The sequence below is a fragment of the Polypterus senegalus genome, chromosome 8 (genome assembly GCF_016835505.1).
Source record: "Polypterus senegalus isolate Bchr_013 chromosome 8, ASM1683550v1, whole genome shotgun sequence".
In the NCBI taxonomy this organism is placed as follows: Eukaryota; Metazoa; Chordata; class Cladistia; order Polypteriformes; family Polypteridae; genus Polypterus; species Polypterus senegalus.
The window spans coordinates 162,992,090-163,012,387 of NC_053161.1; the positions used below are offsets into that span (position 1 = coordinate 162,992,090).

At 40.4% G+C, this 20,298-nt stretch overlaps 4 protein-coding genes across 4 annotated transcripts; 1 reads left to right on the plus strand and 3 right to left on the minus strand.

Moving 5' to 3' along the window:
• Nucleotides 1-1,490: 1,490 nt before the first annotated feature.
• Nucleotides 1,491-15,022, minus strand: LOC120534665. Its single transcript, XM_039762256.1, has 4 exons — nucleotides 14,512-15,022; nucleotides 11,830-11,887; nucleotides 8,035-8,401; nucleotides 1,491-2,498 (listed from the first exon to the last, which is right to left on the minus strand). The coding sequence occupies exons 1-4, from the start codon at nucleotides 14,914-14,916 to the stop codon at nucleotides 2,078-2,080; spliced, it is 1,251 nt and encodes a 416-aa protein (XP_039618190.1). The 5' UTR covers nucleotides 14,917-15,022; the 3' UTR covers nucleotides 1,491-2,077.
• Nucleotides 7,972-8,431, minus strand: LOC120533350 (histone H2B 5-like). Its single transcript, XM_039760205.1, has one exon. The coding sequence runs from the start codon at nucleotides 8,391-8,393 to the stop codon at nucleotides 8,016-8,018; it is 378 nt and encodes a 125-aa protein (XP_039616139.1). The 5' UTR covers nucleotides 8,394-8,431; the 3' UTR covers nucleotides 7,972-8,015.
• A 1,867-nt stretch (nucleotides 15,023-16,889) lies between the features above and the next one.
• On the minus strand, nucleotides 16,890-17,415 carry LOC120533343 (histone H2A-like). Its single transcript, XM_039760197.1, has one exon. It carries the CDS (start codon nucleotides 17,325-17,327, stop codon nucleotides 16,941-16,943), a length of 387 nt encoding a protein of 128 aa, XP_039616131.1. The 5' UTR covers nucleotides 17,328-17,415; the 3' UTR covers nucleotides 16,890-16,940.
• A 253-nt stretch (nucleotides 17,416-17,668) lies between these two features.
• LOC120533355 (histone H2B 5-like) lies at nucleotides 17,669-18,687 on the plus strand. Its single transcript, XM_039760210.1, has one exon. It carries the CDS (start codon nucleotides 18,289-18,291, stop codon nucleotides 18,664-18,666), a length of 378 nt encoding a protein of 125 aa, XP_039616144.1. The 5' UTR covers nucleotides 17,669-18,288; the 3' UTR covers nucleotides 18,667-18,687.
• Nucleotides 18,688-20,298: the final 1,611 nt, after the last annotated feature.

The window sequence follows — 20,298 nt, forward strand, 5'->3', positions numbered from 1 at the left end:
ATAAAATTCTACCACGGGGCATTTAACGACAATCACGTTCTTGTAACGACGGACAGCCCGTCCTTCCCACAGTGCTGTTTTATTTCTAGGCGTTGAGCGACACCTTTTTTGAAGCGACAGTAAAATTCCCTTTTAGGAGCAGATTTCCGCCGATACATCTCGAGACTGCTTTCTTGATTTTCCCTCTTTTTTTCCTTGTATAAAATGCAATATTATGAAAACAGAAGCACACTTGTCAGGCTAATTTAGCGCGTGCAGCAGGCTGGTTGATTCTGCATGGTTGTCACTTGTCTGACATGACCCGCCATTCCCTGCAGAATGTGAAAGAAATAATTGGAGGTGCAGTTGTTGGGGAAAAGAAAAATGACAAAAACTGCTCCACTTGCTTCCCCCTGTGAAGGTGCAGAAGAGGAAAACGAGCTCGAAGCCTAAAAAGACGCGCCTTAGCGTTTCAGATTTTATCGTCAAGACTGTGTCAGCTTTAAATGAACGCAACGGGCTGTAGCTGCTGGCGGCTACGATGTGGAGAAGAACAACGCCCGCGTAAAATTAGCTATTAAGAGCCTTGTGAGCAAAGGCACTCTGATGCAGGCAAAAGGGACTGGCGCCTCTAGATCCTTCAAGATTAATAAGAAGCAGGTAGAAGCAAAGGAAAGGGCCACGAAGAAAAAGGCCGCCGCGAAGAAGCCAGTGGCAAAAAAGCCATGAAGAGTCCTAAGGTGGTGAAGCCAGCTACAAGGCCTAAAATGTCGAAGAGTCTGAAGAACCCCAAAGCAGCAAAACCCAAGACGGTAAAGGAGGCCGCTCCAAAAATAGTGATTGTTTAAATTAGATTTGTACAGATGAACGACTCTTTTCAGAGCCACCACTTAATCTTAAAAAAGGGACGAATCTATGATTTTTTTTGGTCCCTCAACGCACCAAGTGAGAGACTAACGCCTCGGGCGCTTTTAGATTAGACCGAGAGGCAGCAGTAGCTTTTTCAAAGCGCCAAGAATCCCAACTTTCGAAATTTTGTAGATCAAACTACCGACTTATCAGTCATACAGAGAACCAATATGCACCCTCTGCAAATGGGCTTTATGCGTAGACAGCTGCTAGTTTCAGGCAAGAAGTACCAGGAATGCAAATATAATCCTCTCACCCCCACTCATTAAGTACGTCTAGCTGAATTCGGTAAAGCGTTCCTACTTTGTGGACAATCGACACGCAAGCACCAGGGGATGTTGGACTGTATCAAGGAGTGTGATTTTGCAAAGGGTGAAAAGATGGAAGGATTTAGTAAATGAAATAAAGGACAAGCAGATGCCCATAACAATACAGGGGAAATCCAGAAGGATTTGGGAACGGTTTGGGAAAAAACTTCCAACCTCACAATTAGCAGACTTATCGTGGCAAGCTGCCCATGAGGCATTAGAGACAAATGTAAACTTAAGTAAAAGGCTTAGAGACCATAAATATCCTAGAGAAGGGTGTCAGAACAACGAGACAGTAAGCCATGTAATGTGGGAGTGCCCCATAGCTAAAGAAGTATGGAAGAAAGTAAAGCAGGATGCATTAATAAAGGCTAAACTAGATAAAGATAGTGCTCTTTGGCAGATCTGGGAAAAGGGAAGAAGGAGAAAGACTGGGGCAGAATAAGCATGATAAAAGGGGTATTATGGAGGGCTAGGTGCGAATTCACCAATAAGCAAAACGTTTTCTCCCTACAGAAAATGACACAGATAACAGTAAATATATCATTTAATGAAAAAGGACAACCACAACGATAAGAAACGTAAAAAGGTAGGATAAGCCTCAATAGCTGTGTTTAAAATTGTAAAAATTGGTATTTTAACTGTAATCGGCATGCCTTGGTATTGACCGAGGGACTGTACTCAGTAAGCAAAAAAAAAGCACTAATAAGATTTTAAATTCATATTGGTTTTAAAGAAATATGAAATAAAATTGAAACAAAAAACACCACACCCCACTACAAGCACCAAGAGGATTTTATCCTTTAAAAAAGGAGAACCTTTGATGGCCCTTAAAAGAGCCTTTTGTTTTGTTTTAGAAGGGGAGTTTGGAGTCTGTGTCCTTAGGCGCGTTCCCCACGAATACGACGAGCCAGTTGGATGTCCTTCGGCATGATGGTCACTCTCTTGGCGTGGATAGCACAAAGGTTGGTGTCTTCGAACAACCCGACCAAATAAGCCTCACTGGCCTCCTGCAAAGCCATGACAGCAGAGCTTTGGAAACGGAGATCGGTCTTGAAATCCTGAGCGATTTCTCTTACCAGGCGCTGGAAAGGCAACTTGCGGATAAGCAATTCAGTGGATTTCTGATAGCGACGAATCTCTCGCAGAGCTACTGTGCCAGGCCTGTAACGGTGAGGCTTCTTTACTCCACCGGTTGCGGGAGCGCTCTTGCGAGCCGCCTTGGTAGCAAGCTGTTTTCGGGGAGCTTTGCCGCCAGTGGATTTACGAGCTGTCTGCTTTGTTCTTGCCATTTCAGCGTTTTACTTACTAACTATCCAGTAAACACAACCAGTGTAAATGAACGCCGATTCAGCGGCACGAGGCGTATTATATTGAGGCCTTGTTAGTTTCTGATTGGGCGAATGAAAAAAAACTGGCCGGTGACGTTTTTAGGCTCTGCCTACATGCCGCCTTTCCATTGCGCATCTCCAAATTCGGCGCGGAATTTGTTTCTGTGCATTCGCTCGCTAACGGCTACTGCTGGCAGCTGTAGAATAAATCTAGTCTGTTTAATACGACTCACTCTCCCTTAATGTTAGATTTCCTCAACTGCAAACAATGATCTACCGACTTGGGCACATATTTTAGGATTAACATAGGCACTAAATAGATAGAGGAATCGGGAAAGGGAACTAATGTATATACGTATGTATATGGATGGTAAATTAGGTTACTGTAAATTAACTGAGGAATAAAGCCAAGCACGACATTATTGGAAAGAATGCGGGAACAATTGTAGAATCGACGAGCTGTAAATCTGCTGCTTCTGTTTTTGACAGGTGATTTAGCTTCTATCGTTTTTTCGACTCCTGTGGACAGGAAAAGTGTAGGAAAATGCTTAAATCATATACTTACTCGATCAGTTCCTTTATTTATTTAACGACGTGAACATAGCAGTGGTAAAGGTGTGTGTGTCTGAGAGTGGTCTCCAAAAATGAAAGGATATGGAAAAAAATGATCACCTTACACAAAAATTCCACTTGATGTCAGTATTATTCTCAAATGACTCTAATCACTAACTTGCGGACAGTATATAATTAGAGCAATAAAAATTACCAATAGTACTGCAAACTTAAAGTAAAGAATTATATTAACTTAGTAACATGAAATGCTACTCAATTAATATAATAACATGATAATGAAATTATGCCGATATAAATATTGCTGTATGTAAATGACACTGAGACAAATACCCATCCATCCATTATCCAACCCGCTATATCCTAACTACAGGGTCACGGGGGTCTGCTGGAGCCAATCCAAGACAACACAGGGACGCAAGGCAGGAAACAAACCCCAGGTAGGGCGCCAGCGCAGGTGACAAACATTCGTAATACAAAAACTGTAAACAGTACACTTTAAACAACATTACATCTTAACTGTATAACAAGTGAGTGATGCAAGATAAATACAAATGAACTTACTACTGGTCATTTAATGCAGCTTTTCTGATTGATTCTGGATAATAAAATGCCTTAGTTATTACAAATTACTATTGCTCCACACAGAAATGACTAGTACACGTGCATCTATATCAGCCAACATTCCATAATACTATGTGCTCCAAATTATGCTGGAATGTGCACCCTGAAACGTAAGACGTTAGAAGATTAAAGTACTCAGTTTTAGGTGAGGCTAAAGGAAATCCTGTTTTACAGATGTAACAAATATGATTACATAGGTATTAAATTGGATTTGTGAAAAAAAATATATATATATATATATATATATATATATATATATATATATATATATATATATATATATATATATATATATATATATATATGTCTTCTTACATAATATGCTACCATGGCTATTCGTTTGTCTGTGTTGGATTTTAAATCACCTGTAGCTCGCAAACCGTTTCACCTATTGACCTGAATTTTGGTACACATATACTACGTGACGTCTACTATCTGCTTTCGGGGTGGTGATTTTTATTACTCTTTTTATTTTTATTTTATTGTAGAGTCAACTCTCGGCAGCGCGCAGCAGGGCGGCCATGCATCGTTCTCATTCCCTACCACCTTCGCGGTCACTTCCCCTAACTCTTCATATCTTTAATCATTCTTGAAGCAGATTGTGGCACTTAAGTGAAAAATTAAGAAAAATTTACTAAGTAATTGCAACACAAAAAAGAAGAGAAGCAGCGGGCCGCTATGGTGGAGAAAAGAAGAGCTGTTCAGGAAGCAGCAAGCACATCAACCTCTGAGCAAACGAATGGTAAATAGAGGCAGAGAAAGGATGAAAACTATGAATGCTCAAGTCAAGTGTATTCACCTCACGTTATCGTGCAGTGTGCCGTTACTGGTACAGTATATATATATATATATATATATATATATATAAAATATTATAGGCACAGTGGTAGCTCTGCAGGTTTGAAGTAACAACCTTATGATTTGCATCCCTATATGAAGTTTGCATGATTTTCACATGTCAGCACTGGTTTCCTCTGTGTGCTCCAGGTTCTGCCCACAGACATGCAGGTTAGGTATTATTGGTGTTGCTAAATTTGCCCAAGTGTGTGTAAGCGTTTCTGCGTCTTCACCATGTGGTGGGCTGGCACCCTATTCAGGTGTTTCTTCTTTGCATCCGATAATTATGTGGCTATAGGATCCAGCTTCCCTTGTCACTCTACCATGGATAAGTAGGTTCTTAAGATGGATGTATGGATGATTGACTGAATAAAAAATGAGTAAATGTTTTGCTCTTTTCACAGATTTTTTTTTTTTTTTGGCATAAAGTTAGGCTTTTTCTAATAGGAATACCAGTCACAGTTATTGGTACACAGTTTGGCATATTTGCTCAAATGCTAGACTTTCAGCAGCAGGGATGCCAATCAAATCCTTATCTTACATACTGTACACTGTGTGACCCTCAGCCATTTGTTACTCACTTGTTTGCTATCCAAGTGTGAGGCAAACACAGCAATGTAAGAAACAAAAATAATTCATTAAATGTTAAAAGAAGGCTTTTTTTCCAAATCAATCTCAGGTCATTCTGTGGATATGGAAACAAGCACCACATTGCCTTGTGAAGGGTGAGACAGAGGATGTGAGGCAGGAGCATAACGTCAGTTTTTCCATCCATTGGATAAAACCCCGTCTGACGCTGAACTGAGTATGTTGTCTTTTCAAAGAGAGTAGCTTGGAGTTTACATTAGTAACCCAGCTGAGGAACGATTGCGTAAGGTCAAGGGAAAACAAACTCTAGCCCTGGATTTAATGGAATCTAGGAAGTTCATCTCCCCCACCCCAAATCTGATTCCTTGGCCTGATCAAGAAGTTACCCTGGCAGAGGGTTTCAAAGTTTAACATGTCTAAGGACACAAAGGTGAATTCAAGCAGTGTCGTACTTGCAGGAGGTAGACAAATCCTGACTGAAAAAGACAAGCAGGGAGAGAGCAGACAGAATGATAGACTGATGGTACAGATATGTTTCATGTCTGTGTGAAACAGTAACAAATGGGTCTTGTTCAATTATCTGCCATATCGATATTCAAGTGATTTTTTGCTGCATTTCTGCAGGTATTTGACACAAATAGGATAAATGGGTTTTTTGATACCGTGCACATTTTGCAGATTTGTTTCTCTTACATGATTCGCGAGTAAATACAGTGAAAATGTGGGACTTCATGTTTCTGGTCCAGTGGTCTATGCCAGGAGTCGCCAACTCCAGTCCTGGATAATCACTGTGGCTGCAGGTCTTCATTCTAACCCTTTTTTTAAAAGAGTGCCCTGTTTGTGCTGCTAATTAACTTCTTTTGAATTCATTTTAATTTACTTGTTTTTTAAGATTGGTCCCCCTGAATTTCTTCATGGTTCCTCTGGATTTCTTCATTTCTTTCCTTAAACTGCACCCAAAACAGAAATGAAATGTGAAGTGAGTGAGCCAACAGAAGACCTACTGAGTCAGGACCTCAAACTCCAACCAGCTGCTTAATGAAGTGACAATTCTTGCCTTTAATTAATCCAGTTCTTTAATTCTGTGGCTTCTTGCTTCTCTCATTATGCAATAGCAGACATTTCCGAAATTGCTGATTTTCTCTTTTTTAAGAGCTCAGTTGAAATGTTTTGTGGACCTGAGCAGATCAACATTCCTGAGACCTTTATCTTTCTTTATTTTCAGATATTGTATGATGGACACCAGTTGTTTAGGCTTATTTTGTATCTTGTTATTGATTGGCTGCTAATTAAGGAAAAGAAACAATTAAAAGTTCCGAGTCTTAAAGAGCAAGTCAGATAAAATTAGTTCAAAAGAAGTTAATTAGCAACTAAAACAGGTCACTCATTAAGAAAAGGGTTAGAATGAAAACCTGTAGCCACGGTGGTCCTCCAGGACTGGAGTTGGCGACTCTGGGTCTATGCCATTTTTGTATGCAGAAGGGGCTAAAAAGTGCAAGAAGCACCGCAACAGACGCATTGTATAACTAACAGATTTCAGTATCATATTCTGTTGTAAAAATGGCACAAAATGCTCAGCATTTCTGAACGGATAATAGACAATAAGCGAATGATACATATCTTCTAATTTTGAAAGAATGTTGTCATAACAGGAAAGTGAGGAAAAAAACAAAGAAACCATGCTCGATATCAACGTTTTCATGAAAAAGCACTATAAACAAAAGTTGATTGTATCGCAAATTCCAGGTTAATTAAGGTGAATTAACTTTAAACGATTTGCATATGGAAATGAGTACACCTTCTGCTCTTGTTACGGAAGCTTTTTTTGCATTAAGGTTTAGGTTAACATAATGCATTGTTTGCCTAAAATGTTTAATGAACGGTAACTCGCACTTTACAGCAAAGAAAAGAGATGCGGCTCGGAAAGCAATCCATTTACAGGGCGCCAACCAGGACTTCCACTGATCTTAAGGTTCTGTGTGTTGCATTCGACGCTCTCTCTATCGGCCTTGCGCTCGGAAGTTGAATAGTGAAAATAGTGAACTCAAGGCGCAACTTCCTAATGTCCGCGCAGACATTTCCTGTGCTCAAGCAGGTCGTCGTTGGAGTGTGGGATGCAATGACTCAGTTTTCCACGAGAAAGGATTTTAATGTCAGCTTAATAGTTGTGTAAGAAAAGTAATAAAGATGTCTTGACGTGAGGGTTGATTTGTTTTCAATGCTATTTTTGTGAAATGTATCTATTTGTATGGAAAGTTGTAGAACTTCAATAAAATAAAATAAAAAAAAGTCGACGTCGCAAAATGTCACCATAAAATGCTGATGACATCTTAGGTATCAAAATTCCAGCTAACCACCGCCTTGCGCGTCGAAGTGCCGTGAAGCGTAGTTCTGGTTTGATCTCGGAAGAGACACGATCCGTGCTCAAAATGCTTCTGGAGAACGTCATCCGTGATGCTATCAATTACACCGAGTACTCAAAGAGGAAAACCGTGACTGCCGTGGACGTGGTGTACGCTTTGAAGACGCCGATTGGCTTTAAATGTTAAATGACATTCCAGGCGGTGCCCCAGACACGTGTAATCAAAAATAAATAAAAATCTTATTCAGAGCTTCCTACATTTTGAGCTTGGCTAGTAACTTGCCTGTTGAGCCAAAAGACACTTAAACCTGTTTTCTCAAATGTTGCAAGTTGTCTTGCGTGGAGAACGTTTGCCTAATAATTCGAATTTGTAACAAATTCCGGTAATATTAATTTAGTCAGAAAAGTACGATACATCTATTTAAATAACTCGGGTGAATTAAGCGCTTTTGCAGAGGAGATAGGTGGCTCTGAAAAGAGCCTTTTTTTTTGTGGAAGAACTTCTCTCTATTTGGAGCTGGTGTACTTGGTGACTGCCTTAGTCCCCTCAGACACAGCGTGCTTAGCAAGCTCTCCCGGTAGCAACAGTCTCACAGCAGTCTGGATCTCTCTTGACGAAATAGTCGAGCGCTTGTTGTAATGCGCTAGGCGAGAAGCCTCACCAGCGATGCGCTCAAAGATATCGTTCACAAACGAGTTCATGATGCCCATCGCCTTGGAAGAAATACCAGTATCGGGATGTACTTGCTTCATCACCTTGTACACGTAAATTGAATAGCTTTCCTTCCTGGACTTTCTGCGTTTCTTTCCACCCTTTGCTTGACTCTTAGAAACAGCTTTCTTAGAGCCCTTTTTAGGCGCAGGTGCGGCTTTTGGTTCAGGCATTACTACAGCTTTCAACAAGGAAAATTGAATGCAGCGTTTCCGCGGGTTTCTGTTTTATGGCCTGTCATGCAAATGAGAAGCGCCGCAGTGTTAAACTCAGACACCAATGACGAGCGAGTAGTTGCCTCCACACCCCCTCCCCCCCTAACTGAAAATGCTGTTGCGTTAAAAAGGCGGAAAAAAGCTCGCTCAATATTTTCATTTACCCTTCCGTTTTCAAAATTATGCCGGAAAGTGGCTTTTTTCCCACCAGTATTAGACTGATTAATGTATTTAGAGGATATAATACGTGATATCAGCCCATTCAATGAGACCAAAGAAATACTTTCCACATAATAATAAGTTAAATTCGCTAGGATGAAGGAGACAAAGGGGCGATAGGTTGGTCCTCCTCGTTAGAAGAGGATTCCAGTCATTCGGTCACACTAAATTTACATGCATCCTATTTTGCCAATTCTTATTGTGCTTTTTAAAAAAGGGGATAGTTTGTAGTATGTAATCCGATTTATTTCGGTTTCTTCCATGACAGTTCGCGAAAATAGTTCTCGATTTACAAGGGACTAAATCTAGGATATTGCAGGTTTGTTTTGCTGATCGGTGTAAATATCAACCGTTTTAATCGTTCCAGACTGTATGAACTGTATGTAAATATATATTTTTTTTAAGTTTTTAAGCACAAATATAGTTAATAATACCATTGAATGTGCAGCGTAATAGTAAACTAAATGTAAAAACATTGAATAACACTAAGAAAACCATGAACAACAGAGAAAACTAACACTGCAAGAGTTTGCGCTATAGCTTTATGACCCGCTCGCTAAAAACACTTTTTTTATGAGTTTTAAGCACAGGGAAAAAAAAATTAACATTTGAAAAATCTGTAATTCAATAAACAACCAAGAAAAGTAACATTGCAACAATGCATGCGCGCCTGTGTGTGTCTCTCTCTCGCGGGCCTGCGTGTGTGTGTTTCTCTTAAGCGCGCGCCTCTGTGTCTCTGTGTGTGTGTGTGTGTTTCTCTTGCCTGTGTATGTGTGTGTGTGTCTGTCTCTCTCTCTCGCACCTGTGTGTGTGTCTGTCTGTCCTGCGCGCGTGTGTGTGTGTGTCTGTCTCTCACGCGCCTGTGTGTGTGTGTGTGTGTGTCTCGCTCGCGCGCCTGTGTGTGTGTGTGTGTGTGTCTGTCTCTCGCCTGTGTGTGTGTGTGTCTGTCTCTCACGCGCCTGTGTGTGTGTGTGTGTGTGTCTCTCTCTACACACACAGAGAATGCAAATGAAGAGACTAAACACATGCTGTGTGGCCCTGCGCATGCATACTTCACCAGAAGACACACACACACGGAGCCCTTGGACGCACACAGAGGTTTTATTAAAGAGGATTATTCCTATCTAATCTTTTGTTGTCATTTTTTCTTGACCTGTAGCCATTTTTTGACATCTTGTAAAACTCTTTGACCTACTGTACTCATCTTGTGTATGAAAATGTGCTATGTAAATGCATGTTTTTGTTGTTAATACCTGGAAGAGGATGGACATCATCATCAGTAGGTACATATACATTGCACATACAAAGTGCTTAATCTAATTTAAACAGCATGTTTAAATACATTGCTTGGGTGGAGAATTATATGGATTTTGTTTTTATTAGCATATATCAGATGTGGCAAAATCTTAACTTTCAGTACTAAAGTCTAAACCAGTAATTCCTATTATTGAGTGTTAGAGATGTTAATAGAAATTTGTGGTTGGTTTACAACCTCACAGCTCCTGAAGACTGAATTTGAACCTCTGCTTCTTTATGGCCTGTGCAGAGTTTCCATGCGTGCCCTGTTGTTGTTTTTCTTCTACTTTCTAAAGGTGTACAGGTTTAATGGACTGGCAAATTTAATTTGGCTTGGTGTGGTCATGGACACAAATGTGAGTATATCTTGTGATGGCCCATAGTTGGTTTCTGACCTGTACAGGTACTCTGGTTTTCTTTCCATATCCCAATGTCTTCCATTTGTCTTTGTCTTGCACTGGATTATGGTTGTCAGGTGGTGGCTATGTCCTATATGGTGACTTCTACTTGCAGCTTTATTTTACTGAACCCAACCAGGCTTTGTGAGTCGCCACTATGTACTACCAGACACTCTCTTAAGGCTGGTGTATACTTGAAATGTCTGCACTAGCTGAGGGCCACTCAGCAAAACTAACATCAAACACAGAGATATGTGCCTTGTGTTGCAGTGTGCATGCAGGCTTGGCATCCCTCTTACAGGAAAGATTATCTTAGATTTAATTAGAATATTCATGAGGGTTTGGTCCCTTCCCTTAGGGGGAAGTAGGTCAGTCAGAAGCACTCAGTGTAATGGAGGTGCACAAGTCCTCCAGCAATGGCAAGGACACAATACTTTGAGGGGCTAGGATTTAGAGATTAGTACTGTGTTAAATATTACATTATTTATAATTTTATGTGTTTGCATTCACTTCTACAAGATGAAACTGGTGAGCATGAAACTTTATTTTGAGTTGTTGAAAACAAAGCTGAAGTTCTGCTTTTGAGACTTTAAAGAAAAGTTGACAAATGTTCATTAAATCTTGTACCATTTAGCTGCTGTGCTCCATCACTAAGCACATTTTTCCAGTTTTATTTTTATACCCTCTGCTGATGTGCAATGTGTCACTAGCCTTCTACAAAAGCAGATGGCCTGCTAGTAGTTTGGGACCAACCAGGACTGAGGGGTTAATAAAATAGGCACAAGAGAGGCAGTTGCTCAAAAACAAGGTCATTTTATTATTCCACGATAGAGAGGGAAAATGTAAATGGTTGCTGATGTAAATGGTTGCACAAAAATAAATACAATCCAGTGACAAAACAAATCTAATTATGAACATGCAAAGAAGAAAAACAGAATATGTAAAACAGAGGCTCTTACCCTGATATATATGCAGTCACTTTTAGTTCAAGTAAGGGTATCCACAGCCTTAAAATGAAACAAAAGTGGACTCTGTTTCAGCCCATGCCTTAAATGCAACACCTCAAAACAAACAAAAAATCTCATGAGCTGTTTTTGGTTCTCAGGAGCCTAACCCGCTCCTAAACATCAACCAAAAGCTCAGCCACCAAATGGCTCTTCGCCTGGTGTACCTTGCACAACCTAACCCTTCCTGTCAAATCTCCCTGAACGATCGTCCCCCTTCTTGCAGCCACAACTGTACTTATAAAGGCTTCTCAGTTCCCTTGGTCAGCATGCCTAAACATAGGGAGATACCATTTTGGAACTGTCAGGGGAATCCTACACTGCGACAAAAAATGAAAATATCTGACAGCAAAATATACATAATTAAACACTACATGAAAAAAATAAACAAAATTATTTATACCTAACCTCAAGGTTACTAAGACACAAACGGAAACGTTATGGTACACCTACACTATTAATCCAAAATGGACTCACCTATAGCTGTCTTTCGACTTTCCCAGGCACCCGCGACTGCACTTAGCTTCACTGCCACCTTTAAAACACCAGCTGGTAAAGTTAAAATATAATGCGCAAGGCTTGTACCTAAAACAAATGGCAGATCATCTGGGGAAAAAAGAAAGAAACAACCTGCCGGTAAGGCCAAAACCCTTGTTAAGTTTATATATACTGTGGCGAGTGGCTGGAGGTGATACCCAGCCGGGACACCCTGGTGGCTTTGGGGACCACGGAAGCAGAGCTTAGAAGCTCAACCCTATAGGGGCCCGTGGTCACTGCCAGGGAGCACCCGAATGCCTGAGGAGCCCTGGCCCTCAGCACTTCCACCACACCCGGAAGTGCTGGGGGGAAGAAGACCAGGGACACCCGGAGTGCTTCCGGGTGCGCTGCCAGTACTTCTGCCACACTTGGGAGTGCCAGTGGAAGATTATCAGGAGGCACCTGGAGCACATCTGGGTGGGGATAAAAGTGGCCGCCTCCCTCGATTCGTTGGCTGGAGTCGGGTGAGGAGAAGGACAGAGCTTGGTGGAGAGGAGTGGAGGTGGCCTGAAGAAGGCACTGAGTGAGAGGCATGGACTTTTGGGGGAGTTGTTTGCGGTTGAGTGCACTTGTAAATATTAGGTGTAAATAAATGTGTGATGGTGCTTATTACAATGTCTGCCTGTCTGTGTCCAGGCCATATTTCACAATATACTTTTTTTCTTTTATTTCTCATTGTAAATTTGCTGAGATATTGCTCATTACAGTTCATGCATACTGCTTATTGAAAATCTTGCTGTCTAGAATCTGTCTGCATTATACTGTGTTAGCATCCCGGTAAGGCTGTAGTGCCACATAATGCCCCTATTATATGTGACCCTCCATGAATCTTTAAACTGTAATGCTCTCAGGTTCTTGTGTGAGTAGAATTGGTTGATATTATAAATGAATTGTATTAAGGGGGTTGAAGAACATTACATTAATCAAATCTAGAACCACATCACTGGTTTAATGGTTATGTTTCCTACACAGGTCTAGTGAGATTGTATATTTTAGTTCTATTTGATTTAGTGAGAAAATATTTCAGAAATACAACTTTTTATTATTATGAAGTCCTTCCATTGCATTCAGGCTGTTCGGTGAGACACCCTTAATGTCTGTGTTGAAAATCTCTGTTAATTGCAGGTGTACGTCACTTCACTAATGCAAATATCTGGTTGCCTACAGGATACATCTGGCTGCATTACAGTGTTAAATCAAACTTAATGTCAAAACTTCACACAGATAATACAAAATAACTCAATATAAGTACATTAAAATTCTTTGTAATTTAAATAATAAATGGAAAAAGCAAACAAAAATACACAGGTGAGCAACCCTGTAGATGACTACCCCTAAACCAAAACTCAAATGAAAACGGTTAAAAAGAAAGTGGCTCAGATTGATTTCAGTCTCTAAATGTCACCTTCACCTAACCAACAGAAGACTGGGAAATAATTAAGTCAATAAATAATTAGAACCTAAATAAACGGTGGCCAACAACACCCATCATTAGGGATAAAATAATAATAATAATTAGAGTAATCACAGTAGGAATAGAATGACTAGTGGCTGTTTATGCATGGTTTTAATCAATTACCAGGAATTGTTTGTTTAACTTACTGACAAAAATAATGGTAAGTTTCATCAATTACACGTCAACCTAAGCTAGCAAACTCCTTATTTCACTTGCTTATCTTTTCCTATTTCAGACTGTACGATTAAGCAAAGTTAAATCCCTGTTTCATTGACCCCTTCCTATGGGGTCTGTCTGTTAGCACAAACTCAGTAACCCTATTTGTATAAACTTTCCTCGACATAACTGATAACAGAATTTTGGGATCCCAACAAAACTGAATATTAAATTTGAATAGTAAATACTGCTGGCACTCCAAAACTGTGTGAAATGGTCTTCTTCCAGTCTGTTAGGCCTTCACTCCACTCCCAAGTTTGTTTTACAGGTAATACTTTAAAATGAATAGCAGTGAGTTACTATTGGAATGCCCTGAACTGTCTGACTTGACATAAACCCTAATAGAATGTAATCTAAAATTAAATTCAAATGTCTTTAGATCTGAGTGATGCTGTTTTAATGGTTTTAAATCCTGTTCTTTTTGCAGAGAAAAAGAAAAGGTTGCTTGTTACTGCAATATATAGATGGATGTAAAAAAAGGGGACATGCAATCTATACACTAATATAGTGGAGATAACTGTATGTATTAATGAGGAGGACAGTGAGTCAATCCACCCTAAATAGGAGAGTCGGGGCTTTAAGAAGGAGGACGGTGATCTGAGGTCAGTTGCCTTTAAACAAGAGACAGAAGAGTTGTTTGTCAGTATTGAGACACACAACTATAAAAGGGTGGAGAGTGTGGAGGAAGAGGTCCTTCATTACGTGTGTCAAGATGGAGTGGTCGTTAAGTTATACTCCTCTCAAAGCACACACTGCCCATCTCTGCAGCCTTCTATCAAGGTGATAGATATTTCTATAGTTGAACTGTTCAATAACCGTTATGTCCTGTAGGCAATGCTAGATCGACCTGCAAGTGCCAAAAGGGGATTTTTGTCTTTTAAGAAGAATTTTTGGTGGCTCTGAAAAGAGCCTTTATTACAAGGAGAGATTCGAAGTCTGGGTTCTTAGGCACGTTCCCCACGAATGCGGCGAGCCAGCTGGATATCTTTGGGCATGATTGTCACTCTTTTGGCGTGAATGGCACAAAGGTTGGTGTCTTCGAATAGACCAACCAAGTAAGCCTCACTGGCCTCCTGTAGAGCCATGACAGCGGAGCTCTGGAATCGGAGATCGGTCTTGAAATCCTGGGCGATTTCTCTTACCAGTCTCTGGAAAGGCAACTTGCGGATAAGCAATTCGGTGGATTTCTGGTAGCGACGAATCTCTCGCAGAGCCACTGTGCCGGGCCTGTACCGATGAGGCTTCTTAACCCCACCAGTGGCGGGGGCGCTCTTACGGGCCGCTTTAGTAGCGAGCTGCTTTCGGGGAGCTTTGCCGCCAGTGGATTTACGAGCTGTCTGCTTTGTTCTTGCCATTTCTGTGACTTAATAACAAACTATACAACATACAAAACCAACGCTAAAATGAACAGGGACTAAGACTCACGAAGTGCATTATATTGAGGCCCTATTAGTTTCTGATTGGGCGAATGGAAAACCGGTCGGTGACGTTTTTAGGCTCAGCCTACATGCTGCCTTTCCACTGCCTTTCCATGGCTACTGCTGTCAGCTTGTAAAAGAAAGACAGCCATTGTAATACGATTTACTCTCCCGTAATATTAGATTTTCTCAAACTCCAATCAGAATGGTCTACCGACTTAGGTACAATTCGTATATGTCAGGATGAACACAGGCACTAAACAAAGCGAGTAATTGGAAAAGGGAACTACCGGTAATATCTCTAAGTAGCTATATATGGATATTAAATTATAACGCATTTTAAGATTGATAAAAATGCTACGTATTTGGTAGTATGGGAACGATTGCCTTTAATCCCACTGCATTTATTTTAACAGTGCGATCGGTGACTTAGTTTCTATCGTATTTTCATCTCCTGTGGATAGCCTGTGTTTTCTTTTCTAATGGTATTATAACATGCTGCTTCCACCCGACGGATCCAAGTCTGAGTATTCGCACAAAAAAAAAAAAAACGTATTTAATGATCTTCTACTGCCCTCTTGTGGATATTCAAAATGAGGATACCATTATTTCCTTTGTATTGTAGACTGGTTTACTCCGGCTCTTTCCTTGCTTTTGCCTTCAAAAAACACATCAGTTATCTCCACCTTGAACTCAGAAGTCCTGACAGGGAAAATATTCCTCTACTTAAAAAAAAAAAAAAAAATTACACGATTAACTCATTTAATGACGTGAATACTGTTTAACGAATCAAATTATAAACTGAATCACTTTCCACCTTCAGCATATCAGAACTTAATAACTGAAACACTCAGTACGAGAATAATGGAGAATAAAATCACGGGAGGAAATAAGGTTAGTTCACAACCCGAAATTTAAAAACCTTACTCAGGAGGGGGGAAAAAAGCTGTAGCTTTTACAATACTTTACACAGCATTGCACCTAGAGCACACAACTGTGTTGAATACCTAAAAAAATCTTACTAATAGTACTGTGGAGCTATATTTCATGTATGTGGTATGGGTGTCGTCTGGGAATTCTTTTATATACTCAGACATCACTCGGTGCAGAGCCTCATGTGAATGATCTATTAGAAAGCATCCATGAACTCTGTTCTACTTCAGCCAGTCTAACTAAAGAAATATTCTTTGGCTTATAAAGACTTAGATGAGAAAGACAAACAAGTGGTAATTATTGCTGTATATGTTGAAGTTTACTTAGTAAGGTAGAAGGTGAAAGTGCTCAGCCTCGAGTGTGTGTGCGCGCATGTTCAATTTTGCTTTCATCAGACCAGAGAATCATTTTTCCCCTGCTCCTTGAAATTGTTTGGCAATCATGCCCAATGTGTCCAATTGAAGGAATGCTGCTAAAAAGGTCATCTTTCCGACAGGTTCATCCAGTGGACTTCAGAAGCTCGGTTAGAGTAATCTTGGAGTTCTTGGTCACCTCCCTGATCAAAGCACTTCTTTCTAAACTGAATCCAATCAACTAGGGTTTTACTACTGGAGGATTCCAATGAAGAGCTAAACACATCTCAGGGATTTCGGATAAGAGAATACTGTACACTGAACACAGCCTGGGATGCCACAAAGGGTTTGAATGCTTACAGGAGTGAGGAAAAATGCATATTTTTCTTAGACGTTCTGAAAAGGTTTTACAATACACATGCATACACACATACTGTAGACAAAATTACAAACACTTATGGAAAAGATACCTACACTTTTTTTTCAGACTCCAAGAACCCTAGTGACATCACTATAAATATTAACGATCAAAATTTATTTATATAGATAGATAACAAGCGCATTTAAAGTGCTGACCGTCAAGTTGCAACGTCTCAATGGAAAGTGCCCATATTTGAGTACATGGGTGGCTCTAAAAAGAGCCGTTGATGTTTAGAAAAGAATTACCCCAGCAACTTATTTACTCTTGACAGGTTTCTCGGTCTTTTTGGGCAGAAGTACGGCCTGAATGTTCGGTAACACACCACCCTGAGCGATAGTCACGCCACCCAGCAACTTATTGAGCTCCTCATCGTTACGCACCGCTAGTTGCAGATGACGAGGAATGATTCTAGTCTTCTTGTTGTCACGGGCGGCATTACCGGCCAACTCGAGAATTTCAGCAGTCAGATACTCTAGCACAGCAGCCAAGTAGACGGGAGCACCAGCACCCACACGCTCAGCATAATTGCCTTTCCTCAGCAACCGATGAACACGGCCTACAGGGAACTGCAATCCAGCCCGTGAAGAGCGAGTCTTGGCTTTAGCACGGGCCTTACCACCAGTCTTTCCTCTACCAGACATTCTAAAATAAGCAACGTTAGGTCGAAAAATGGTCCCGTTCCTCTGACTTGCTCTTTTATAAAGGCTTCTCTTCGGCACCGCCGCTCTGAACTGAGTGGCTACTGATTTGCATATGTTATTACGTCACTAATCCGGCAACGAATCCACGGTTTGGCCCTCCACCGCTCAATATATGAAATACGAAATACAGATGAGAACAATGGAACACAGTTTTAATTGCGCAGATGTAACGTATTAATATATACTGTATGTAGAAGAAGAGTAAGGGAAAGAGATGAACTGCATATTTAATACATCTTATTATTACAGCTTGAATTTCATTGCGCTGACTAATTTAATTTTTGAACAGTTCTGGCCAATATCAAGACGTATTTTCGTGGTAGAACTCGGGTTACATGCAGTAAGCTATCGACTCTTTTTAAAAGAAAAATAAGAAAAACACAGTAAGGTATATGCAATTTATAGTAGAATAGTCCAGTTTCTTTCATTCTTAGAAATAAAACTGTTCTAAATGGCCGAATTCCTTTTCTCACACGAAAAACAGAGGTATAGCCCCTTTATCTTCTTCATCCTTGAGAATTTAATCTAATGCGTTATGTGGACTTAATTTCTTTGGTCTCTTTTAAAGGAGTTGATATCCTAACTGATCTCAGCTATTGTACCCATCCCATAGGGTCTTCGTTCAAGAGCTGACTGTAAAACGGTGTAGAAAACAAAAACATAAACGGCTACCTTCCTTCACACTTTTGAAAACAGAAGGCCCAATGAAAAACCTGCGCGCGCCATTTTTTTCTCTGTCATTAACGCAACAGTAGTTTTAGCTTGGGGGTGGGGACTGCTACTCTCTCGTCATTTTTGCCCACGTCTAACGCTGCAGGGCCACTGAATTGCATGACTGGCTATAAAATGAGAAGCCGAGGGAGTTGCGCCATTCAGTTTTTCGTGTGTGAAATTCGCAAAAATGCCTGAACCAAAAGCTGCTCCTGCGCCCAAAAAGGGTTCAAAGAAGGCCGTTTCTAAGAGTCAGGCAAAGGGTGGGAAGAAGCGCAGAAAGTCCAGGAAGGAAAGCTACTCCATCTACGTGTACAAGGTATTGAAGCAAGTACACCCCGATACTGGTATTTCTTCTAAGGCGATGGGTATCATGAACTCATTTGTGAACGACATCTTTGAGCGCATCGCCGGTGAGGCTTCTCGTTTAGCGCACTACAACAAACGCTCCACCATTTCTTCAAGGGAGATCCAGACCGCTGTGAGGCTGCTGCTGCCGGGTGAGCTTGCTAAGCATGCCGTGTCCGAGGGCACCAAGGCAGTCACCAAGTACACCAGCTCCAAATAAACAGAAGTCCTTCCAAAAACCAACGGCTCTTTTCAGAGCCATCTACATCTTCTACAAAAGAGCTTAGTTCACCTGGTACACTGTTCGTTACATGAATCGTACCTTACTGATAGGGATGGGCGATACCACTGTTTTTGAAACTGATACAAGTGTTTTGTGTCAGATTGCCGATACTGAGCATTTTTGAAAAAACATTTGTTTCCAAATGATAGTGTTTAGCATGGCTAATATTATTGGGCCAGTCTGCTTTGAAAAAAACTGTATAAAGTATACTGCACAGTAATGGTTGCCATAACATTTATTACAAAATCTAGATTAACACAATGAACATGGCATGTTATTTTCTAACCTGCTCACTCCAGACCAGGGCTATGGGAGGGTGCCGGAGCCTATCTCAGCTGCCATATGGTACAAGGCAGGAACAAACCCTTGACAGGTCGCCCATCCATTACTGACAAACACACACTATGGCCAAGTTACCATTGCCAATTCACCTAGCCTGCGTATATTTGGACTGTGGGAGGAAACTTACACAGCCACAGGGACAACATGCAAACTCCATGCAGTAAGGATCTGGTTAGCAAAGCATGAACATACAGATGTAAAAGATTAACTTTTACGTTTTCATAATGATTTGGTTATTTGTTTAATACATGTTAAACGAGCAATCACTTCACGAATGTATTTAAACGGATCCCCTTAGAAGACTAACATTTGCAAAAAAAAATATTCCCACATTTGTATTTTCTATAATATTTTGCTCTTCTGGTTTTGTCATATTAGCTCTACATTTAGTTAAGTTTCAAATTAGTATTTAGAAAAAAAATAATGCTGACATTTTTACGCCTCAGGTGCAAGGCAGGAACAATTCCTGAACAGAGTGAACACACAAACACCGGGGGGAGGGGCAATTTAACATCAATCCAACTAACCTGCACAACACAATTTTAATACAAAATTAAGCAGAAAGATTATATATTTTATTACACTAGATTGTTACTAATGCAATTAAAGTACTTTTAAATCCACTAAACTTGCAAAATATTGACATTTACTCGAGCACTTATTTTTCGGAAAGAAACTACTTTCAGTGAAAGTTTTCATCTTCAAATTAGGCATAGTGTTAAGACTATTTAACATTTTTATTTATGTATATTCGTTGTACTGTACCCTTCGTTTTAATTAGCAGAAAAACAAAGGACAGAACCCGTGACAAAATGCTTCACGTTTTATAAGCTTTGAGTGATAAACGGTAAAATATTTTGCTCGACCTAAGTCTTCAGTAAACTCCCTTCTACATAATCCTGCTAGTGGCAGAGTTACCTAAATAACGAGTCGTGCCTCTGCCTTATCACTGATATCACTTATGCACTGATTGCAGCTAAATCGTCGGGCTTCAGATTTGCACCGCCTTGGTGTTTTACAAACGTCTATTGAACAGCATGTGTACTTTTTAACTGTTTATATGGGCGGATTGTTTTGCCATTATATTGCTTATTCTTTTAAATATTGCGTCGGGCGGCGCTTGAAGGGGCTTGGGTTTAACGAGTCAGTCATTTTCCAACTCGCTATACTCCAGTAATCAATATTTGTGAACGGAACTGTGGTATCGATCTTCCCATCCCTATTTCC

What these genes read in the sequence shown, in the direction of transcription:
- LOC120533350 (XM_039760205.1), bottom strand. Translation starts at nt 8,393, where the DNA reads ATGCCTGAACCAAAAGCCGCACCTGCGCCTAAAAAGGGCTCTAAGAAA.
- LOC120534665 (XM_039762256.1), bottom strand. Translation starts at nt 14,916, where the DNA reads ATGGCAAGAACAAAGCAGACAGCTCGTAAATCCACTGGCGGCAAAGCT. An exon ending in GCCGCATTCGTGGGGAACGT is followed by an intron (nt 11,888 to 14,511) that starts GCCTAAGAACCC and finishes GGTGTTTTAAAG; the next exon opens with GTGGCAGTGAAGCTAAGTGC. An exon ending in AAGTCGAAAGACAGCTATAG is followed by an intron (nt 8,402 to 11,829) that starts GTGAGTCCATTT and finishes CCTTGTTGAAAG; the next exon opens with CTGTAGTAATGCCTGAACCA.
- LOC120533343 (XM_039760197.1), bottom strand. Translation starts at nt 17,327, where the DNA reads ATGTCTGGTAGAGGAAAGACTGGTGGTAAGGCCCGTGCTAAAGCCAAG.
- LOC120533355 (XM_039760210.1), top strand. Translation starts at nt 18,289, where the DNA reads ATGCCTGAACCAAAAGCTGCTCCTGCGCCCAAAAAGGGTTCAAAGAAG.